Source organism: Ambystoma mexicanum, chromosome 3p (genome assembly GCF_040938575.1).
Source record: "Ambystoma mexicanum isolate Mex_15411 chromosome 3p, UKY_AmexF1_1, whole genome shotgun sequence".
NCBI lineage: Eukaryota > Metazoa > Chordata > Amphibia > Caudata > Ambystomatidae > Ambystoma > Ambystoma mexicanum.
This window is the reverse complement of record NC_090925.1, coordinates 207,340,676-207,359,912: the sequence shown is the minus strand read 5'-3', so window position 1 is coordinate 207,359,912 and position 19,237 is coordinate 207,340,676. Positions and strand designations below refer to the sequence as shown.

Genomic DNA, 19,237 nt, shown 5'->3' with positions numbered 1-19,237 from the left:
TACGTGGTGGAGCTCTGCAAGCAAGCCCTGTCACCAAGGACGATATCAACGGAAGATATAAAAATAGTGGAATTCCCAAAGGAACAAAGGCTAGACCAAGTCATCTTGCACTTGTCATCTAAAAACACAAAGCAGAAACTTTTGGATGTGTCAGACACATTAAGAAAAAAAGGGTTCCTACTAGAAAACTGGGGCGAGGAATCTAGACAATTAAAAGATAAAGCCCATACAGAACAAAGAAAGGAGCCAATGAAGGAAAACCCAGTAAAAACTAGATTTGCAATTCCGGGTGAAAATTTGAAGAAAAACAATGAAAAAAGGAAGAAAGAGAATTTGAGGAGGACGAGTCTTTATCAACTAAAAAGAGTAAGGAGATATTGAAAACCCTGAAGTTCACAGTGGATAACTCGGAAAACTTAAGGAGAGATATGAATAAACCTACTGAAGTAGATAATCGGAGAAAGGAATGGGCTTGGATGGCAAATGCTTTGAATTCCAAGAAGAAACAATAGAGTACGGAGAAAGAGCAAAACCGGATCCTTTGTGCTTCATGGAATACAAGAGGTTTCAAACATCTGCTCTCTAGTAAATGTGATTTCCTGACCCAATATGACTTTATCTCAATACAAGAATCATGGCTACGTAAACCCCCTATATGTGAGGGCTATGAGGTCTACACAAACCCGGCTAGAAAGGGGCCAAAGGGTAGACCGTTTGGAGGCCTCTTGATACTTAAGAAACTGGAATGTCCATTAAAAGTAAGGGAACATCTGACACCAAACCCCTATGTACAAATCCTGAAAGTAACATCCGAAGTGGAACGCCCAAAAATCCCAAGAAATGGTCCTGATCAATGTCTACTGGAGTGAGAACATGCAGGGTCAGACTAACTTCATAAAGTCAATCACGGAGATAATTGATCAGTCCATGATGGAGGAATATGGCCAGCTGATAATACTAAATGGAGATCTGAATATCAAAATCCTGGAAAAAGATGGTAAGATCAAAGCTACTGAACACCTGCTAGGAAAAGAAAAGGTATGGATGCAAGAAATGAGAATCCGTGAGATGAAGATGTTAAATGGCCAGACTAAGGGAGATCTCCAAGGGGCTAATACATGGCACAGTGGGAAATCAGGTGCTTGCTTAGACTATTGCTTTGTGGGAGGAAACATGTTGGATCGGATACTTTCCTTTACAGTAAAAAAACAAACGAGTAGCGATCACTGCCTGTTAGCAACTGAACTCATCTGGGAAATAAGGACCAATAGAGGAACGGAAAGAACAATGGAAACTGAGGCTACAGGGGGAAGAAACCGTTTGAGAATTAAAAATCGGGCAATCCCGAATCTAATACTAGGATATAAAAAAGCGATAAACAACAATGAAGAGCTAGTGGACTACAAATGGCTGTTGGAAGCCCATGAGATTAAGTATGATCCAACTAAAAAAAAGAACATTAAAAAAAAACATGTGTATGATGAACAACTAGTGTTAAGAAGGAAACAATATCGGTCAGAAGTGAGACTCATAAAAAGGAAAAATGGCCCAGAAAGACTCGAACTCCTGATAAAATGTCAACAATCATATAAAAATTGGCTGAGACAAACTCGGTATCTAAGACTGCAGAGGGATGCGGAAAAAATGATAGCAGCCATATCGACAAACAACGCTAGAAGTACTTGGGACTTACTTAACGACAGAGAGCACAATCAATCCGCCGTAGGTATCAATCAAGTCTCAGAAGACAAATGGTTCGAACACTACACTGCCCTTTTTGAAGGCGAAAGCCAGGAAAAAACCATAAAAGAGATCTCGGACTCAACTCCCTGGGCCTTGAACTTTGACAAGGATGATATCCGAACCCTGATAAAAAAACTTAGTACCTCAAGAGCAGCTGGTCCAGATGGCATTTCAAACAAATTACTAAAAGAAAACTGTGAGTCCTGGACGGATCTAATATATATACTATTTCAACAAATCATGAAAACCAAACAAATACCAGCCACATGGACGGAGGCTTATATAGTACCGATATATAAGAAGGGAGATCGGGAAAACCCTAGGAACTATAGGCCCATAGCACTCCTAGACTAAATCGGTAAGCTATTTGCATCACTGCTACTGAGAGATCTAAAAAAAATGGGCCACCGAGGCGAAAATCCTAGATGAAAGACAATCAGCCTTTGTAAGTGGAGTTGGCACTGCCTTGAATCTTTTTTTGATCAATTTGTTAAAGGCAAAGACACTAGCCGGGAAAAAAAAACTCTATCTTGCATTTATTGACCTCGGACAAGCTTTCGACGGAATCAATAGAGAGCTCTTGTGGTCAAAGTTGAGAAATTGGGGATGCCCAAAGGATCTGCTTGAAGCTATTCAAACATTATACACTGATACCTCAATTAAAGTCCAAATTACAAGCAATGGGGGACTCTCGCGGAGGATTAGAACCTTTAGAGGAATCAAGCAGGGCTGTGCAGTATCCCCTTTCCTCTTTGTCCTGTATATGGCCGATATGAATATAGCTCAGGAGAAGATTCGTGCATTTCCGCCGAAAATAAATGGAAAAGAAATACCTTGGATGCTGTATGCCGATGATGTGGTATTCATCGATCAAACACCAATAGGCCTACAACGACGGATTGAGTCCTTTAACAACTACTTAAAAGAAAATAGCATGAAGATGAACATTAAAAAATCCATGATCTTAACAATGGAATCTAGTCGGGGCAGAAGACAGTCCGGAAAAACCATACGATGGTCATTAGAAAACCAGAAGTTGGAAGAAGTAGAAATGACACTCTACCTGGGGATAATGATAAACAAAAACTGAAACGAACAGGCGCACTGCTCACTGATCCGGGAAAAACTAGTGGCTCTGACAAATCAAGGGATTTGTTTACATCGCAGATATGGAAAGTTTTCTTTTACTCCCAATTGTGACTTTCTACAAGCAAAAAGTGGTGGCAGTAATCACTTATGGCACAGAAGCACTCTTAGCCCTGAGATGGGAGGTTTGGAATCTCTGTGAAGCGTATTTTTGGCGCAGAATTTTGCGCCTACCAACCTCACTACCTGTGGAGCTCATTAGAACTGAGCTCAGACTCCAATCAATAAACTCTGTCGTACTTTGGAAAACCCTATCTTTATATAGAAAGTGCATTTTGGATATACCACCTAAACCATTTGAAATCCTAGCCCGGACGAACATCCTGAATGAAGACAAAATGCTTAATGATTGGAAAAGCAGATGTAAGGCTCAGTTAGAGCAAGTAAATCTGGAGAAGGATACCCTAAAGAATAACCCGGACAAAGCAAAAAGAGTTATTCAGGAAAAAGATTGGGAGAAAACCCAGGAACAAAGACTGAGAAGAAATCTGTCATAACATCATCTGGGAAAGAAAAGGCTTGAACAACTTACCGCCATATCTGTTGAAATTTCCAACTGAACACTACCGGGACTTGCTGCTCGTTTGCAGACTCAACATTTGGAATAGCAGAGAAGTGAAATGGAAAAGAAGACAAATTGACAGAACAGCTGCATACTGTCGGTTCTGTAAACGGAAGGACCAACTGGAAACGATAAGACATGTTATGTTAATTTGTCCAGCTTTAAAAAGCAAAAGAGAGATCTATATGGGAAACTACGTATTGAATATCACCCAGGATACGGAAGAACAATATTGGGAAAGAATTCTCACTGTGGAAAAAACTGGCAAAACTCTCGATGCATTGAAATTTGTTGAATGTTGAACTTGAATCAAGACGAGATCAGATCAGATCAGTAAGAGAACGGTACGAATAGGCTTAGATACTTAAGTATCTAACTACCTTGATTGATCACACCTTGAACTAATGGAGCAGTGGATCATAAGATAACAGAGAGGCTAGGACAATGATTGGGCAATCATTACCTGATGACAATTGGACCTAAGGAAGTTTTAAAAAAGGAATAATGTTTTTATGGAAGGAAAAAAAAAAGATGTAATGTTTAAGGTTTAACTATACTTAACCAATAAAACAAAAAAAAAAAATTACAATTATTCTTAGACGGTGCAGATACTTTGAGTTCACCAGAAGAGTCCATTCAATAGGCTTGGCCAAAGTCAATGGGCTAAAGTCTTGGATAGGATAAAACGGTTCTGGTAAGTAAACAGTAAAGTCTCTGTAGAAGTTCTCATCAGTAGTTTGTAACGAGAAGAATTGTATGTTGGGTCACACGCTGATGAGGCCTGGTAGTTGCAAAAGTTTCCAGCACTTTCACCGCGAGAGGCAAGTACAGTCGCGTTTTACAGTACCTTACAAATGAATAAAAAGATGCAGCTAAAGACTTCTGTTCCTGAGCCTTAGTCGTGGGGACAAGAGGGAGGATGTCGGGGGACTCCTGCACTGGAACTGGTAAAATAAAACTGGCACTTGGCAAATCTTCGATTCCGGTAGCTGTAGTAACGCACACAAACCGGTATCCCTCTCCCTGGTTATACGGTTTCCTGCAGCACTCTGGGGAAATTCAACCAGCTCTGAGATAAGGTGTCCAGGTGGCTTACTGTCGAGTTGATTGGTCCCACCAACTCAAAGGGAGAAGTCGTCCTTAAAGGGTCTTCTCTGTCGAGGTGAACTTGGCTGAAGGCAGTGGCTTTACAATGAACTACCATGATTTTTCCCGACTGCGAACACCGGCAGCGTTAAACCGCAGGAGCCATGTTTTTCCAGAGGGTGTCTATTTAAACAGGTCCCAGTCTTCTTTTTTCGCCATTTCTTTGTGGAAAGGTCCTTCTAGAGTTTTTTGCTCTGCGCGCCAAACCAGGTTTGGTTCCTTTGTTCATTCGCCTTTAAGGAGCTTCAGGACTGAAGGCTGCCTCTGGCGCCAGAGTGTCTGTGGGTGGCCAGGAAGTGAGGGAGGTGCCTGAAACTCCCTGTGCATAGTCTCCTAGGAGACCCAAATGCACTCTGGCTTGATTGGCTGGCTGACTGTCCGGCAAGGACAGCTACCCTTCTGGGTGAGTGGCAGTTAGGCTGGAAGGAATGGGAGAAAACGGTTTAAAAGGCGAGTCTCTTGGACTGGAAACCAGAGTCGACCACTGGAACGAAAGAACCAGAGACGAGCTGGAAGAGGACGGCTGCTGCAACACCTGGACCATTGGTTTGCCTGGTGAAGCCCTGCTGCAGGTCCGAAATGCCAAGTTCATCTCGACAGAGAAGCCCCTTAAGGATGTTCCTTTGAGTTGGTGGGACCAATCAACTCGTAAGCCACCTCGATACCATGCTCGAAGCTTGTTGGGATTAACCAGGGAGAGGGACAACAGCTTGTGTGCTTGAATGACTGTTACTGGAACTGAAGTGACTCCATTTTGTCAGCGTTTTTCGATGAACACGTGCAGTGCAGGAGTCCCCTGATGTCCTCCCTCTTGTCCCCACAATTGAGGCTCAGGAACAGTGAGATCTGCAGGAACTGTCAGGAACCAACGTCTTCTGCTGCATCTTGTGCTTCATATTAAGGTACTGTGCCAACCCGATTGAGACCTTGCCTCTCGCGGTGAAAGTTTGTGGAACTTTCCCAACTTGCAGGCCTAAGCAGCTTGTGACCCAACATATGATTCGTTTTCGTACAAACTACTTGTACTTTGGAAAAGACTTTACAGTTGACTTCAAGAACTGCATTTTCCTATCCAAGACACTAGTCCATTGACTATGGCCTAAGCCTATTGAACTGAATTGAGTCCTCTTGTGAACCAAAACTATTTGCACTGCCTAAGAACGTATTTGTGATCTATTCTGCTAACTTGTGCCTTTTGTCCTCCTAATTTAAAGTGACAAATGCCATTTTGCCCCTATTTCAGGGGAGCCTAATTTACTTAAACATATTGGTTTGGTACTGAAGTGTGTATGTGTATATTAAGTTGCCTCCTTCTAGTGAAATGTTTTCTAAATGATTGTGTAGTAAATTAATGTGTTTTTACCAAGAAACCTTGAGTGTCTACTTAAACCCCTGCAGGGGGTTTGTAAGACCTCTGTGTAACCTCTTTTACTGCTCACATTCCCTCTTGAGATGAGCCTGGCTGCTCAGCTCGCTACCACAAAACTGTGTAGCACAAACTTATACCAAAGGTTGGTTTTGCTTACACCTGTAGTCCTAATTGTATGTGGTGGTCCCAGAGGGTATTAGGCATGCGATTCTGCCTAACTAGTAAAGGCAATTTCACTTTACTTACTCTGGGAAACAGTAGTTTATCCCAGAGAAGGTATTTAAACCTTGGGGGAAAAGCCTGAAAAGGTTTCCCTGTGCCACTACACTGAGGGTGATGTGACACAAATGAAAAGATGATGCCTATGGAGTGAGTTAGACTCCATAACCAAAGGAAACACAAGAGTAAAACACATTTCAAAACACATGAGACAGTGGGGGGAGAAAGAGTTATACTCTCTCCAGGTAAAAAATGAAATCCTCAAAATCCAGCAAAGTTGCTGGGGGTCACTAAGGTGAAGGGAATTAGCACATTTTTGAGAATTCTCCCTAACAGTATTCAAGGCCCTTCAGGCATTCGATTTACACCTAACAAACCAGTCGGTACAGGTTCTTACCAACAGCACTATGGTGATGTTTTACATCAACAAACAGGGGGGCACACCTTCTCCAAATCTGTCCTGACTAGCACAACAAATTTGGAAAGGTGCATTTGGACGGAAGATATTCCTATCCGCTCAACACATTCCGGGGGAACTCGACACTCTAGCTGACTCACTGAGCAGAGATCCCCTACCAGAGGAACACGAATGGCAACTAGTCACAGGGGTCGTAGACCACCTCTTCTCTCATTGGGGATTCCCCATGCTAGACTTGTTCGCTACAAGAGAAAACGAACAATGCCCAGACTTCGCGTCCAGGTTCCCCCAACCAGGCCCCAAGAGGAATTCCCTATGGATGAACTAGTCAGGGAGATTTGCTTAGTCTTCCCCCTACTCCTCTTATGAACAGAGTGGTGAACAAGATTCACAAGGAAAAAGTGATGCTCATCCTAGTTGCTCCTATGTGGGCAAGACAGCCATGGTATCCACATCTGCGCAAACTGGCAATGTGCGATTCCCATCAAACTCCTGTGTCAGACACACTTACTCAACACAGGGGATTAACAGTGCACCTGCAACCTCACTCAATGAACTTGGCAGCGTGGCTCCTGAAGTCATAGAGTTCGGACAGCTTAACCTACCTCAGAGGTGTATGGATCTCCTCAAGGAGCCACGAAAACCAAACACTATACACTGTTATTTTGACAAGTGGAGATTTGTAATTTGGTGCCAGTCTTGACAAATAAAACCCATAGAATGTACTCCATCCCACATTCTGAATTATATGCTCCGCTTGCTCTGGGTTAGTATTCAACTCTAAAGGTACACGTGGCGGCCTTATCGGCTTACACCACCTCCCACAATAGAGTATCTTGGTGGAAAGTGCCGGTCATTAAGGCATTCATGGAGGGAGTAAAAAGACTCCACCCTCCAATTTCCAAACCGTCGCCCGGATGGGATCTCAATGTAGTACTCTCAAAGCTCATGAGGCCCCCGTTCGAGCCTATGCACAAGTTAAGTCTTAAACACCTGACTTACAAAACTGCCTTCTTACTGGCTGTTACTTCCATAAGAAGGGTTAGTGAATTTAAAGCATTGTCAATGCAGGATCCTTTCTTTGTCATATACAAGGACAAACAGGTTTTACGTACACATTCTAGGTTCTCTCATAAGTTAATCTCCAAAATTCGTGTGAACCAGTCCATTGAGCTACTGGCTTTCTTCCAGAACCCAAAGTGCTCTGCTGAGGTAAAACTCCACACACTAGATGTAAGGAGGGCAGTCCTTTACTATGTAAACAAGACCAGACCGCTAAGAAAAACAGACCAACTGTTTGTCAACGTAGCACCCGGCAGAGAAGGAGACATTTCCAAAAATGCCATCACCAGATGGATAGTCAGATGCATAAAACTGTGCTATTCTTTATCAAACAAAACACTGCCTTTCACATCAAGAGCTCACTCCACAAGGAGCACAGGAGCCACCCTGGCTTTTATTGCGAATGTCCCCATAGACAGCATTTGCACAGCAGCTACATGGAGCTCAATACACACTTTCACTCAGCAGTACTGCATTGACGCCCATTCCAAAGCAGATCAGGTGGGACAAGTGGTTCTAAAACATCTGTTTGCCGTGGAACCTTCTCACAACCCACCGCCTTCTCCTAACACTGCTCGCTAATCTATGCATAGCATGTGATCTAAGCAGATTCCACAATCCTCAGAAGTGATTCATTACCCGCCGTAATCGTGTTTCTTATGCTCGTATCTGCTTAGATTCACATGCGCCCACCCTTCCTTCCCCTTGGAGAGAAGGTGCATGGATATTTTTATGAGCTTGTCTGATACATATCTGCTTGGATACACCTGTACTCGCGCTACACTTCATGCTACCTCATGTCAGAAACAAAACAATCAGAGGGACCTTGACGCGTGAAGAACCATGGGTACAGCAGACGTCGCACTAGGGATTGTATTACTGGCACGCCCTATCGATGTCCCTTTTCGAATTTAGAAACCAGCAACTGTAATACTCTGCAGCTTCCACTAGATGCTCGCCTATGCATAGCATGTGAATCTAAGCGGAAACAAGCATCAGAAATATGATTGCAGTGAGTAATGTATCCCATATACCTTGTGGCACAGCAATTTTCGGGCACCACCCACATTTAGTAGCTAAAATCTAATGTGCACACCAAAAATAATGCAGTAAAAATGTATCTGCTGTCGCCAGCTTTTCTATAAGCACGCTTAAAAGTAACAAAAAAATCACATGTGTAAAATGCTAGGGTGATACTTTTGTATCTGCATTGTACTGCACTGTTAGGTGTGGTGTGCAATGTTAAAAAGTACAACAATAAAAAAGGAAACGTAGCTTCCTAGTACTGATAGTTCGAGGGGGGTGGAGGATCAGTTTCCTCATATCGGTGAACAAAAGGGAACCCTGCATCAGCCGTGGAACACTGCTGCAGCGAACAAGGTGCGCAATGCATCCAAGACTGGGTAAGAAATCGAATAGCCCTGGAGGAGCTGGTCAGAATACACATAACCCAGGAAGGGGTAAAACGAGATTAAATTGCCCAAAAGGGGCTGAAAAACCAAATAACACAAAATGGGCCAGTGGAACCAAATGGCCGAAGTAGGGGGTGTGAAACCCAAGACCCCAGTGCAGAGTGGGCTGCATGCAAACAGACCCCATGAGGGGTAGGAACGAAAGGGGTTCTGAACAGGGCAGAAGGGGCCCAGCTGTCCATAGATATTTGAAAGAACTTTTTTATGTAAGGGATTTAAACTGTGCTGTGGGCCATGGGACCTATACACTCTCGCCACTCACGTGTACAACCGGCAAAAAGCCCTAGGGACATGTATTGACAATTTTTGGCTTGAACTGTAGCTCGGGAAAAACGCCTCGAGACCTTGGCAGGTGATGGTATTACAGCCATGCTTAGGACAAGAAGCCCTTGCTTAATCCAGCGACAGTGCACTGGCAGCCAGAAACCAGCCGGAAATATATAATTTGGGGGGGGGGGGGGGCAGGATATCTGTCTGTTCAAATGTGTTTCTTTTCCTTTTTAGTGGCAGGGTCGGGCATCTGGCTGTGGTAGGTTTTCTACGCTACGGAAAGTTTTTATTTTGTAGACCTCCTTACGTGCACCCTTCGGAGCTCTTTCCTTTCTTTTAGCATAGGGACCAGAATTATAGGACTAGCATAGGATTTTTGTACTTCAATAAAAGTTATGTTACATAACACAATAAGTTGTCAGTCTCCTGATTCTGACTTGCCACACAACCCACTTAACGTAAAGCAGACACTTCTGTCAAAATGCTTAAGCATTCATTTTACTGATGGATTAAAGTATGCCAGTTGCTGCTTGAAGGCATACAATGCACAGAGCTTTTCTTTACGTGATTTTATTGCATTTAAAACTTCCAGATTTAGAGATCTAGCTAAGTGTAGTTTGTATTCTAATCAATTTATGTGCCATTAATGCAGTTTGAATTTGTTGGTGATGTCGTTTTTTTTTTTTGTCGTCGTCGTCACCCGGTATCTTGTGCCATCCCCACTCTGGTATTGTCCTCACCTCCTGTGGTCTCACTGTCACCTCACCCACCATATTTAGCTGAGTACTCTCTCTCTCTCAGGGTTCGAAATTGCTGGCCGCTTTTTAGCTCCTGCTTTTAGCCTAGTAGAGCCTGGTGAGGTATTTTTGGCTTCATGGGCCATCTGGTGCCATACAAACATGCATGACTTTAACTTTGAGTATTTTAGAATGTTAATAAACACGATGTAGGACACATCTAGTGCACATTTACACATTATGGATCAGACATAATATGCAAAATGTCAGTGTGCATCTTATGTAAAAGTTAGAATTGCAGTGCGCTGTTTACTTGCTCCTGGTAAAGGCAGTCCCTGCGTCCTGGGTGAAGCCAGACGCCCAGGAGCTTATTTTATCTCCTGCGTATCCAATCCTAATTTTGAACCCAGTCTCTGATCACTGCCTTCTCTCCCTCTCTCTTCCCAGGAAACCTACCTAATGAAACATATGCGGAAGCATAACGCCCCAGAGCAACAGCAGACGCCGTCGCAAATCACCCAGCAAGTGATGACGTCTCAGGGTGTGCACTACATCTCCACACAGTCATCAGATGCTCCTCAGTGCTCATTTGACCTGAACCTTAGTCCCTACAAATCGGACCAGCACAAAGACATCTGCCTGACTGTAGCCACCAGCACCATCCAGGTGGAGCATCTGGCCAGCTCCTAGATTTCCGGAGACTGCTGCTCTCGATCAACTCCCTACTCACCTGTAATCCCGGACTAGCACCTCCCTGTCCTCTGTGAAGACTAGGAGGGGGAAGGGAGCACCTGGCTCATTCGCAAGCTCCACAAAATCTGTACTCTGGCCCCTTTGCTGAATGAGATTGCTGTATAGAGACTGTAAAGTTCCTTTCGGATTTCACCATGCCGTTTCATCCACGTTCACTTCATTTTAAAGGCAGGGCCTTCCGAGTGTGAGGATGATGCATTTTAGCTGTCCCAGAGACATGAAGCATGGTCTGGGGACTAAGAATGGAATTTTGTTCTCAAGTACTGGGTTCTTTCTCTAGGGTAGGATGGCATGAGAGGGAGTGTACATTTCAACTAATTGTGGATATGGAATGTAATCTTTGTGATGCACGGATTTCAATGCCTTCAAAACGCAGGCCCATTCACCGAAGATCTAGAACACAGTGCGTGTCAAAGACTATTCAACCCGAACCTGATGACCTGCAGCACGTTATGTACCACCAAGTTGGAGCTTACAGACACCCATAACGAGGATCTGGAAAACATCCCCTCCTGAGGGAGTACACAGCACTCTGGCTCCATAATGAAGATCCTGAGGGTGCAGTCAGATTTGACATGCCATGGATGAAGATATTTGAGCTTATAGAACCGTTCATTTCCTCATCACGTTTCCTGTTGGGGGCCATGGGGATTTAGAGGGCTGTTTATGCAGCTATAGGGAATGTGACTGCAATCTCTGACAAGGTTTAAGGACCCCGAGAACGTCCATTCTTTTTAATACCGGATGCCACTGTTGTAATACAGCGGCATGGGCCCTCTTCACAGAAGGGACTTGAGTTGTTTGGCTAATGGGGGGGGTCGGGGGGGGGGTCAGAGGGGGTGGCGGCATATGAAACTAAGTCAATAGCGAGACTTGGGCACCAACCCAAAACCTTGTCTGAACCTACCAGGCATCTGAACATGCAAACCTGCAGCTGAACTTTGAGATTACATCTTCCTGGTGACAATTGTGAAGACTTTGTGGAAGTGTATGTAGGATGGAACCGCTTCTTTTTGTTTTATTATTTTCTTTTATATATATTTTTTTGTTTGTCCTCCGACTTACTTAGTTGTCTGCACCTCTCATTCATATTATAAAAATAATTCCAACCCGTGTTTCTTTGCACTGATGGGGGTTAGCCTTCCTATTGGGGAGGGTATAAGAGCATGTTTTGGTTAGCAGAAACATTTTTGGGGCCCTGCCAAATATATGAAGTGTCTCCTGCACCCCTATTGCTTCTCCTTTGTTCCCCCCCCCCCCCCCTGAAAGATGAAAGTGTGGGGGGGGTCACATGTTTTTGCATCGCATTGATGGAGTTCAATATTTTTCCCATGTTCCACCCGCTTCTCCCACTTGCTTCCTGGGCTCACTTTTATGCCATTGGTTGCCCTATGTAACCTTCATTTACAATCACAACATAAGTGAAGCCTGATTGGTCACATTATTGCTGTATGGTTACGCTAACCTCCATTCAAAATGCAACTCTTTCACAGTGGTACAAAAGGAATGATGACTCGGGTCCTTAACAATTTTAGAACAAACGTGATCATGTTTGAAGTTTTTTTAGACTTGCCGCCTCATACACACGTCTGCAGTTCTTTTTGATACAGGCTTTAAAATAATCTTTGTTCTTGCTCTCGTTAATAGATCAACGGTCTGATTTCTTGCAAGCAAAAAGACTTATCTGAGGAGAAAGGGCGGGCGGAGGCTCATGTGACACTTTTAAGACATGGTGTTCTCCATACCGAAGTCTGATGATGGTCACCAAGGGGTAACCCCTTGTTGTAGTTTATGCAGCAAGTGTTGGGTCCATCTCGGGGGATTCGCTTCTCCAATTAGTTTCCCATTACAAAGGGAGTGATTGCTACGTTTGAGCCTCTGGGCTGAAGCTGCAGTTGTAGTGTCAGCCAGGGACCCAAAGTTTATTTATTTCAAAGGATTTCGTCACAGCCTTCCTGGCTGTCAAGGCCCACAAGATTATAGTAGTATGCCAAGACTAGCATCTGGGTGCCTTCCAGCTCGGGGGAAAAATGCTTGCACCGTTTCTCGCACTTGGGTGTTTAAACCAGTCGGGCCTCTCTTCCTTACTCCCCCTAAACCTTGGGGGTCCTGCTTGGCACCAAGTTGTTACAAGGACAGTGTTCCCGCTCTCCCTCCCCTACCCATCAGCCCTCTTTCCTCTGAACATTCTTTTAAAGAGCTCCTCTCACATGACCACAAAGGCATTTCCTCTGCCAGCTTTTGATGATTTGTGTCTGCACCATGGCTAGACCATAAACCTTGAAGGTATCCCCTCCTGGGCTGTGTACAACCCAAAATGTCCAAATCCTCTACTGCCTGTTTTGTCTTGGATATTGGTGATGATGCTGATGAGATGGAGAGCTCCTGTGTGCGATACTGAGCTTCTTAATATCCTTTTGGCTGATTTCATGATCTGTTACATCTTTGAAAGGGCATTGAAGCCTCCCATCCTGCAGTCGGGAGACGTTGTGGTGTGTTATCTGCTTTGGCAGATGCCATCCACTGCTACATTTTGTACAAAAACACTTAAAATTGTTCAGGAGAGAGGATCTTTGGCTTACCACCCTAGTGCGATCATATTTAGAGTCAACAGTCCTCAGAGGACCTGTCTAGGTTATTTTCCCCTGTCTCCTCCAAATCGGCACGTTTTAATATATTTGTGTTTTATTTGCAAGAAATCTTTAACCTGAAAACCTCACTATCGTTGACACTGGCTTTTATGGGCTTTCAGTTTTACTGGAAGGACAAGGAAAACTTTTCCTTCATTTGCAAGTGGAATTTGCCCAGTAACTGGTTAATTCCATATACACATATTATTGTTGGTTAATGTGGACACTGCAAAATGTTTTTTTTCCTCCTTAATTGCCATGGCATTGCAAGCAATCCTGGATGAAATCTTGAATCTTTTCTGCATGCAAGGGTAAGGAAATTATTCTTGGCCTGCAGTTTAATACGTTTGTTTCTAGCCAGCAATGAAGTGCTGCTAATCCAGTTCCAGACCGAGGTAGTAATGATACATGGATCCTCAGATAATTTATTTAGTCAGAAAAGTGTTTTGTTTTCTTTCACCAGTCTGCCATCATCCCGTCTTCCAAAAGTTTCTTAAAATAACTTGTTGTATGGTTCATAGTTTGCCACCACGACAGACCTCAATGAAGGCTTCTTTCTACTTGGACTTCTCTTTTGTCTGTTACTGTCAAAAGGTCATTAAACATGGTCACCTTGACACATCATTTGACCAGCATTCACTGGGTCTGGTGGAACAGGGGTTGATTCTGTACTGTGAATCTGAAACCTGCTCTTTTATATTCAGATATTGGAACCATTCAAAAAGTGATTTTTTTTTTTTGTCCGTTGCAATGTTCTGCTTTTCACCCAAAGTACTGCTCATTGCATTGCCACCAATCCTGGCAGTCGATTTTTTTTTAATTATTTTTTTTACTATCATACCTTGTGCTGAGTTTTTATCTATAGGAATGGAGTTTCTAGCATGTGTGTGGGGGTAGTTTCTGCCACTTGAACTACTGAGCCATAGCCAACAAAAAAATGAATAGAACATTGGTCTCCATGGTGTTCTTTGTTAAAGTGGGCCTTTGTGCCACACTTGGGATATGGCATGCTGCTTTTGTCTCTGGTAGAACCAAATTAAAAACTTCTTGTTCTATTCATCCAGAAGGGAGATAAAGGTTCTGCTCTGATCCAGATATGAGGTTGAATATAGTGTTCTTCTATGAACAACCTCAAGTTGGGGGTTCCCACTCATTTTCCAGGTCCCTGGAGGTTTTCATAACTAAGGATTTAACCTCTTGGGCCGGTCTGGCCCTGCGGGCACAAAAGGACAGTCTAAACATCCACTTTCTGCTTTCTTAGGCGTTCTTGCCCTCTTTGTAAAGGTGGTTTCACTGGCATATACAAACACTTCAAATGTTTGTCATTGTACCACCATCTTTGCGTGTAACAGCTGCAGAAAGGTGATTGCTGGGAAGCAATTTTTGTGTTCCTTATCCACCATGCTCTGCACAAAGAGACCCTACATAACAAAAAGGTTGCATCCCTCTTTTTCAGACCAGGATCATCGCAGTTAGATCTGTTTATGTTCTGAGGCAACATGGAGTATGATCCTTTCACCACCTCTATGGTGGCTATCGGCTCTTTGTTGGGGAACTTTCCATTTTGATAGGAACAGGCCATTTCTTATGCCTACATTGCAGTTTCTCCCATCCTGAAAACAATGGATTCAGATGTGTAGGTTGATTCGAGAAGCTTTCAGGTGGGTGAAGTGAATACCTTTTGGATTGCCAAGTGTTTACAACCAGCCCCCTAATTCTGCTCTTAAAGGGACAGTTGGAATTAGTTCTTGCACCACCTGCCCTCAATGTGAGCTTAGCTGTTCAATTATTCGGAGGTCATGTGCATGTGTCTCGGTCCATTGTGGAGCTGCTAAAACTGCTGCTATACTAAATTGCAATATAAAATCAGATGGCACTGGTTTTGCCACTGTGTAACCCCCCTCCCCCGCTTTTTCTTGTTTTGGTATTTTAAAAACATGTTCTTCTGACTGACCATGTCTGGTGTCACGGATCACACAAGTACATACTTTCTGGAAGATTGCCACCTTGTTGGACCTTTGAAAACTAGTGTTTGTCCCTCCTTGAAGAAACCAGTCAAATGTCCTTGTATAGCTTCATTCATTTGTTTCTCCCAGTATAGAGATGGCATTGAGTGTGATAGTTCAGAAGTATTGATAAATGCTATGAGCATGTGCATTCAGTCATGTGAATCAGCTGACGTTGAAGACCATATTGGACTGTTCTTGTTGTTCAACGGTTTTTCATAAAGTAAGTTAGTTGTTCAATCTCACCCATCTTTGCTGAAAGGTTTTGAATTTTCCTATGAATCGGAAATCTTCTTTCCTTGACACCTCTTCTGATGCCTCGATTTGTCCATAATGTTGATGTGACCTAAGGCCTTCAGGGTCAGGCCGCGAAAAGCTTGCAGACAGGCTATTATGCTGTTCCGAGCAAAGGTAGAGGCCACAAAAAAGCCTACAGGTAGGCTGTATATTCTTATGCTGTTCCCAGAAAAGGTAAAGTGGTTTCAGAAGCTGCCCTTGCTTGCTTGGTTTCGTGTGATGCTATGCACATACCTATCCTTGTTCTTGGAGTCTTATGTCAAAGCAGTGTGTGTGTTGCATTGATCAAGGTCTAGGTCCCACTAATGGTTGTCTATATATGGCAGTTCTGTTCATTCTTCTTCATAATTTATGAACGCATTGTGCTTTCGATAGCAGCTCTAGAGTACTCTGTTGGGCCATACTGAGCGGTGTTTCTGACTGACCTTTGTTTGAGGGTAACTGTTCAGCTACCTCCCCCTAGTGGTGCTGTGTACTTGGTACTTTACCAATCATTCTCCTGGAGGTTGCCTGTGAAATAAGGGTAAGCACACATCACTCACTTATTCCTCAGTGGGCATGTCACATGCTATTGTTTCTCATGATGTCAATGAAGAGGAATGCAACTGAACTCGGGGAAGCATTGTGGGGGAGGTAATCAAATATCCACAAATGGGAATGCTTATTTTGTAAGAATGTTCTTACACCCTGCCCACCACCGAAGACCACCCATCAGTCTAGAATGTAAGTGCTTTGGGAATAGGAGTAAGTCACTAGCTGACTATTGTGTACTTTCTTTTTGGTGCAGCAGATTGTTGAACTGAGTTTTTTGTTTGGGTCTTCCCTTCTTTGTAAGATTCAAGGCTTACTGTTGAAAATGGTGGTGTCCTCCTTTCCATTTGTCTCTTTCAGGCAATCTCTGGTCATTCTAGGGATTTAGATTGGCTTTTTGCTTCTGAACCTAGTCAACACAGAAGCCCTGCGTTTCCCTCCACCTCCAGGGCATTTTAGTGGGCCAGGGTGTCAATATTTTGAGTAAAAGAAGTGTTATCGTTCTGAACAGCCACATATGGCACAATGAAATGTTTGTCATTGCAGCTTGAACTTTGGAGAAAAGACTGCAAGTCTACATGTCTCAGACGTCTCACGATTATATATAAATATATATATGTATATGAAATAGCCTTTTCTTCTATAACTGTATCCCCTAGACTTGCAAGGATATTATTTTGTGTCCAGAACCCCTCTCCTCCCCTGTACCCACCTTTCTATACTCTTGTCTCATTCATTCAGTTTTTTTTCTTACAGTCACGGTTATTTGCAATATATATTATATATTTCTTTTTTTTTTTTAATCATGGAGCTAAAAATAACAGTTATAAAAGGATATTATACCTTGGTATTAAGATGAAAAATTGAAAGAAACGGATCTTCTGGATAATGCCTCCCGGAGCCAGCACCCGTTTTTAGCACATTGTATAGAAATAAAACTTTGAATGAGAACATTTCCGGAGAGCTTGTCCATGGTTTTTAATCCTATGGCATACTGATTTTAGTCCTGATATCCGTCTCCTTTGTATCAGTACGCGATGTAAGGAAGCTGCTCCAATAGTTGCTATGCTGACATAAAAAAAACACTTCATTAAGCAGCCTTAAATTGAATATGAACTGTAGCTACAGAGAAGAGCTGTCCGGTAGTGACAACCAGACTGGTAATAAGGCACAGTTATACATTTACACCTACAACCACCTCCTATACAGGTTAGTCATATCATATCTTGCATATGGAAAGATTATCAGTTTTGTTTCTCATACTGGTGGTTATTTTGCAAAAGAAATGTAAATCTGTGCTTATTGGTGCTTGCCCTTTTAACTGTAGAAAATCAGACAAGTGTTTCTGGTGGCTACAAAAAAAAGTTGTATATGTTCTTTAATATATTGAAGTAACCAATACTCAGTGTGGATAAAGAAGGTAGCGTATTTATTATAAGTATAAAGAAGGTAAGACTCTCTCGTCAGCGGAGGGGCCAACACGATATGACTGTTACATCAACACCTTGCTGTGCGGGAAGGCGGGGGTGGGGAGGGTAGGTGGGTGTGACTTGCGCAAGGGATAATCACATAAATACAGCCGGAGTTATCTCACGCACGGAGAGTATACTACATACGTTCCCTTTTAGGGATAGCAGATGAGGAACAAGTAATATGCGAGCATAGATACAATATCATAACATTAAAACATTGATAATGACAATACATTACACCAGTTGGTGAGAAATAAACTGTAGTTAACGTTCATATAGTCTAGCTGTCAAGCCCATATGGGTGTGGTACTTATACATATGAAAAATGTACGCAACATCTCATGCGAGAAACTGATGAATTGCATACAACTGAACATTGATTACACAGTTTTTAGTCCTCAATTCTCGCTGGTCTTTTTCTCATGCGGCATGTGGTATCATTACCACCATCCTGTCCCTCCACACTGTTATCATGCCTTCCACTACATGTCGGTTGAGACCTGCTGTCCATCACATCACTAAATAGGATTCCCTGTTCATCTGTGTTAAGCTTATCGTCAGATTCACCTGCACACTCATTCTCCTCTTTCAAAGGAATGTCCTTGTAACATTCATCCCCCAACTCATTTTGCATGAGATTACCTTTGAACTGTTTCCATGCCTAAGAGTATCTCCTAAGCGCCACATGGTCATACTCCAGCATTTATCATCGCTGGTTACTACATGTTTCTGACCCACTTTAGTGATTGCAATAGGGTTCAAGTATTGAGAACATCCTTTAGGTACTCTGCAAGTTTTGTTTACCCTTACCGCATCACCCACTTGTATTCCTTGCTCCTTACTCGCACACCTACTCTTGATACACTCCCACTGATTCATTTACCAATGCGGAAATCTATCAGAACCCATATCTCTACCTCTCATCATGCAGAACAGTGATATACCTGTTAATACATGTGGTGTGCCATCAACATGTCATGCATACCCTTTTTCCAGTTCAGCCCACTTGCCAAAGAAAATTGTAAGGATTCTTTGATTATGCGATTAATGTTTAAGGTATTTATACCGCGCACTGTCACCGACAGAGTTGGTCCCCAGGCACTAAGGCGGCTCTGCAAACGAGAAGGTTGGGTGGGTTAGTAAGGTGAAGCGGGAGTAGGATAGTGAGAGAAGTGGTGTCTTGCTGGCAGCTTCAGTTCAGTTTACACCGTGCGCTGAGCTTTGGTGCGTGTATTGGATCAATGTCAGTCCTTGTGTTCTGTCGGTGCAGCTTATGTGTTCATTAGTTGCTGCAGTGTGGTGAAGTGCGTGTGGCTTGCTGTGCGAAAGGTGGTTGTGAGTTTTTGTGTGAGTTGAGTATGCAGAAATGTTGAGCTTTTTGGTTAGTGGGTTATGTTTTGCAGC

The 19,237-nt window shown here is 43.1% G+C and overlaps 1 protein-coding gene across 5 annotated transcripts in view; it reads left to right on the top strand.

Annotated features, from left to right (window-relative positions):
- Positions 1–17,316, top strand: part of ZNF384 (zinc finger protein 384) — a 386,393-nt gene extending 369,077 nt beyond the window's left edge. For all 5 annotated transcript variants that reach the window (XM_069650656.1, XM_069650659.1, XM_069650658.1 and 2 more), the window contains one exon: positions 10,592–17,316. In XM_069650656.1, coding sequence (XP_069506757.1) covers positions 10,592–10,834 — 243 coding nt within the window. In that variant the 3' untranslated portion in view covers positions 10,835–17,316. The remainder of the gene's footprint in view (positions 1–10,591) is intronic.
- The last annotated feature ends 1,921 nt before the right edge of the window (positions 17,317–19,237 follow it).